At 35.8% G+C, this 3,922-nt stretch overlaps 2 protein-coding genes across 2 annotated transcripts; both read right to left on the bottom strand.

Moving 5' to 3' along the window:
- Nucleotides 1-837: 837 nt before the first annotated feature.
- LOC132192582 (dnaJ homolog subfamily C member 7 homolog) lies at nt 838-1,920 on the bottom strand. The gene is made up of 3 exons (XM_059612608.1): nt 1,850-1,920; nt 1,422-1,726; nt 838-1,366 (listed from the first exon to the last, which is right to left on the bottom strand). The coding sequence occupies exons 1-3, from the start codon at nt 1,892-1,894 to the stop codon at nt 838-840; spliced, it is 879 nt and encodes a 292-aa protein (XP_059468591.1). The 5' UTR covers nt 1,895-1,920.
- Nucleotides 1,921-3,394: 1,474 nt separating this feature from the next.
- Nucleotides 3,395-3,913, bottom strand: LOC132196475 (uncharacterized). Its single transcript, XM_059619165.1, has 2 exons — nt 3,815-3,913; nt 3,395-3,763 (listed from the first exon to the last, which is right to left on the bottom strand). The coding sequence occupies exons 1-2, from the start codon at nt 3,830-3,832 to the stop codon at nt 3,464-3,466; spliced, it is 318 nt and encodes a 105-aa protein (XP_059475148.1). The 5' UTR covers nt 3,833-3,913; the 3' UTR covers nt 3,395-3,463.
- Between the last annotated feature and the right edge of the window lie 9 nt (nt 3,914-3,922).

The raw sequence follows: 3,922 nt of genomic DNA, 5'->3' as shown, positions 1-3,922 counted from the left end.
TAAATAATCACAACATATTTATCAAATTTACAAATTTATTTGGATTATTTTTTACTTTCAGAATCACTGATTATTATAATAATTATGAATCAAATTTTAGTGTTATATTTTTTTCGCAAAATAGATGAGTGACAGGCGATTTTCTCAGGACGGCTATATAATATTTTCTACAAAATCAAGAATATATAATATGCATTTGTTTATCCTTTATCCGTTTGGCTTTTTAGTAGTCGTTAATTTATTATGAAAATATATCTCAGCCGCATTACAAAATCACACAGTTTTCCCAAACTTTTTGCCAGGTATAAGAAGTGCCATTTCCTTTTATCTCACTCAGCACTAAACTTGTTTATGTTCAAACTCCTAATGCAGTTGATTGATAAACAAAAAACGGTATTATTTTCATAGCCGGTTATCGGATTAATTCCGATTTTTTTCGGCCCATTTCCTTTCGGATGAATTCCGATTTTTTTCGGACTATTTCCAAATTTTCGGATAAAGTCCAGAAAGTCACTTTCGGAATATTTCCTTTCGGACCAAGTCCGGCGAACCGCTATTGGGTCAAAATTAATTAATTCTAGTCGCCTACCAGACGCTCTTTGTTTTCACAAAGCGCCTCTCAGGCTGAGCATTGATCCTATGACGGCCGAGCAACTCACTGATCAGAATGCGACATTCTATAACCACTGAGCCAACGGGCTTGGTCATGAAAAATATATTTATAATTCTGCGAAAAGTTTAGGTTTATAAATGATTATTTAAAAAAGTCTATTGTATATCTTATTTATTTGCGTCATGATTGCAAACGGATGAATCAAATTATTTATTTTGATTTTTTTAACCCACAGTTTTCTTAATGTTGTTGTTTTTATTTGGTCGCTTATTTACGGCTGCCTTCGTGGTTGTAGTGATTGGAGCTGGTTTGCCTTTCTTATTAGAGGCTGCGGCCTTTTGCTTTGCTGGCAAATCTTTGGCGTTTTTGTTTCCAGTCGACGGGATTTTTCCGCTGTTGATTCGCTTGTCAGGTGAATATTCGATGCCCCCGTATTCACCATAGCCAGGGTCTTCTTCCCAAGGTGGAGGTGGTGGAGGAAAACGTCCCATTCCTCCCATCCCTCCCATTCCCCCCATCCCCATTCCACGCATCCCTCCCATTCCCCCCATCCCCATTCCACCCATCCCTCTCATACCTCCCATAAAGACACCATCCATCGGACCATACCCCATCCTACTTGGTCCTCCACCAAAGAATCCAGGGGGAGGTGCAAAAAACATCATCATAATAAATGGTGAGCCCCGGGAAACGCAGAGGTCATCATAGTCCGAATCATAATCATATTCATAATCGTCGTTATAGAAACTCTCCCTGAAAATTGAGAAATTAAGTGACATGTCTAGAAGAAATATCAAGGAATTAATACATTCCAAATCTTTTGCTCGGCCCCTCGTCACCCCAAGAACCAGATCCTGAGGAATCGCTTCCATATTCATTGTCAGAATCATCTTTGTAAGAATCGGGATATGAGTCATCGTCGTTTTCATTATAGCTCCAACTTTGGGACTTCTTTCCCTTCGCCTTTTGGGCCTTTTTAGTATTCCCGGCTTTGTGAACGTTCTTGCCCGAGTTTGCTGCTTTTTTTGCTGCAGCTTGCTTGTTTTCTTTTGGCTTAGTTGCAGGGCTACTAAAAGCCACCGCCAGCACCACCGTCAGAAGCAACAGATGCACCTAATTTGCGTAATAAAATTTTTAATTTTCATTTTGTTGCAATTTGCAATAAAAAAAATTAATCATATCATATGAAACAGTTCAACGCTGTTGAGAAATTGTGTTTTTGAAATCAATACTCACTGCGTATTTCATGGTGCTGCTGCCGGTGTGTAGCAACCACTGCATCAATTCTATATATTTTCCGCACACGCCATGATGTCCTTGGATGAAAAGGATGTTGTGGCTTTGTTATTCGGGTTATTCCTGTGAATTTTTGCTTTCTGATCGAACGCTGAATATCATTTCAAAGAGTAAAATTTCTAATGTATTTCTTACTTTTTAATTTACACATTGCAGCTTTTTCATTTTTCAATCTTAAACACTAAAAATTTGCGTAATTTGATAAAATTTAAGTGATGACTAATTTTTCCGTATTTTTAAATTTATATAGCATTTTAAATCCGCACCGAAGTTTTAAAGCTATATATATTTTTTTTTAAACAAATTTTAATGCTTAATTTCATAGAATCTTTTTTCATTAAAAATTTTAGATTATAAAATAAGTGAAAATCAGTTTAGGAGCTCTAATTATATATTTTTTTTTTCAATCATTGTGTTTTATAAAGCGTGAAAGCAAGTGGACTTCAAGCTGTCTTTAACTTTAAATTTTAATATTCAACAGCGCCATCATCAGTAGGATAATCTGCTGATGCGTAATCATTATTTTTTCCTCCTTTGCCTTTATTTTTGCATGGCTTCTTTCCACTTTTTCCTTGTCCTCCGGAGCTCTCTGTGTCTAAATTTGATAAATAAATAAAAATTTAGAAAGCCCTTCATTTTAGGTCGGATTTCATTTTCCTTTTTGGAAACGTACCGAGCGGTCCATGGTGGAAAACTCGCTCTTCAGGAGGTAGAGCTCGTTCAATATTGTGACTCAGGATGCAAATTCCCAATCGCATCAGCGCTCCCGGTCATCGCGAGTCATTTGTCAACACGCAATTCATCAAAATTAGGCTGTGGTTAAGCTGCCACAGAAAATTTTGAATAGCGTAAGGTGTAAACACTGGTGTTCAGTTTTTACTTTATAGTGGAAAGCTTAAAGCTATCTATTTTGGAAGAGATCAAATACTGTTTATGGTATTGACCGATTTATGCAACTTGCATAACTCGCTAGTACTTGTAAGATTAAAAAACGTTTATAAAAGACAAACACGAGCCTTGGTATAAAAATTTTGATATAAAATCCGTGGAATTATCAAAACACTAATGATTAAAATGAACATGGTTCTCATGTAAAAAAAAAAACGTAAGATTTCTGTTGTTAACCGCCACTTTCAGAAAAACAATGCTCAAGAGCCCACTCAATTATGGTCAATTTTTAACAATAAACTTTAAAATTAAAACATCTCAAAAACTACTGCAAATCCACATCTCAAATATTATTCTAAAAAACTGAAACATTTTACTTTCCGAAGTAATTTATCCAAATGGCTGCAGAATATTGTTTATTTATGTTTTTTTTAATACAAGTATATAAATTGATATGCGTTGGGCATTAAAATAGTTATTGTTTTATGGGAAATTATTATATTAACTGGAAGAACAAATCCTCATTTACTATGTGATACTGCAGATTAATTACTACCCCATGAATATTTATTTGTAAATGATTTTCATAAGTTTTAGTTAATTTATAAAATAGCCTTTATTAATGTTGGGCTACAGATTAATAGCATTTTTCTAAATAACTTCTTGCTAATTTTGTTGTGTCTGCTCTTGTTGCTTCTTCTTTCTAGCTGCAATTTTTAATGCCCTTTCAGACTTCCATGCAGATTTTTCTTCTGCAGTCATTTTGGCCAGCTTTTCCTTAAGTTTCAGTTTTCGCTGCAAACGAGTCAACTTCTTCCGATTCTTATTCTTTCCAGCCGCTTTTGTGTCCGCGCCTTGAGCTGCGCCATTAGACGCGGGAGTATTTTTGGCGCTCACCTCGGTCGAAGGCTCCTGTCCTGATGCTACAGCAAAGAGCACCACCAGCGCAAAGGTGGACAGAATCAACTGGAAGATTTAGAATTAAAAATTGTAATTGAGAACAGTTATAATGCATACGATTGTTGAGAGCTTCATGTTGTTCAGAGTCGAAATCTAAACTACGTCATTTTGTTCCTGCAAAACGTAATGTAGAACACCAGAGTCAGGAAGTTTGACATGGACGTG

This window comes from Neocloeon triangulifer, unplaced genomic scaffold, assembly GCF_031216515.1.
Source record: "Neocloeon triangulifer isolate White Clay Creek 2 clone unplaced genomic scaffold, ASM3121651v1 ptg000001l, whole genome shotgun sequence".
Lineage (NCBI taxonomy): Eukaryota > Metazoa > Arthropoda > Insecta > Ephemeroptera > Baetidae > Neocloeon > Neocloeon triangulifer.
Note: the sequence above shows the minus strand (reverse complement) of the source record. Positions and strands in the feature narration are given on the sequence as shown.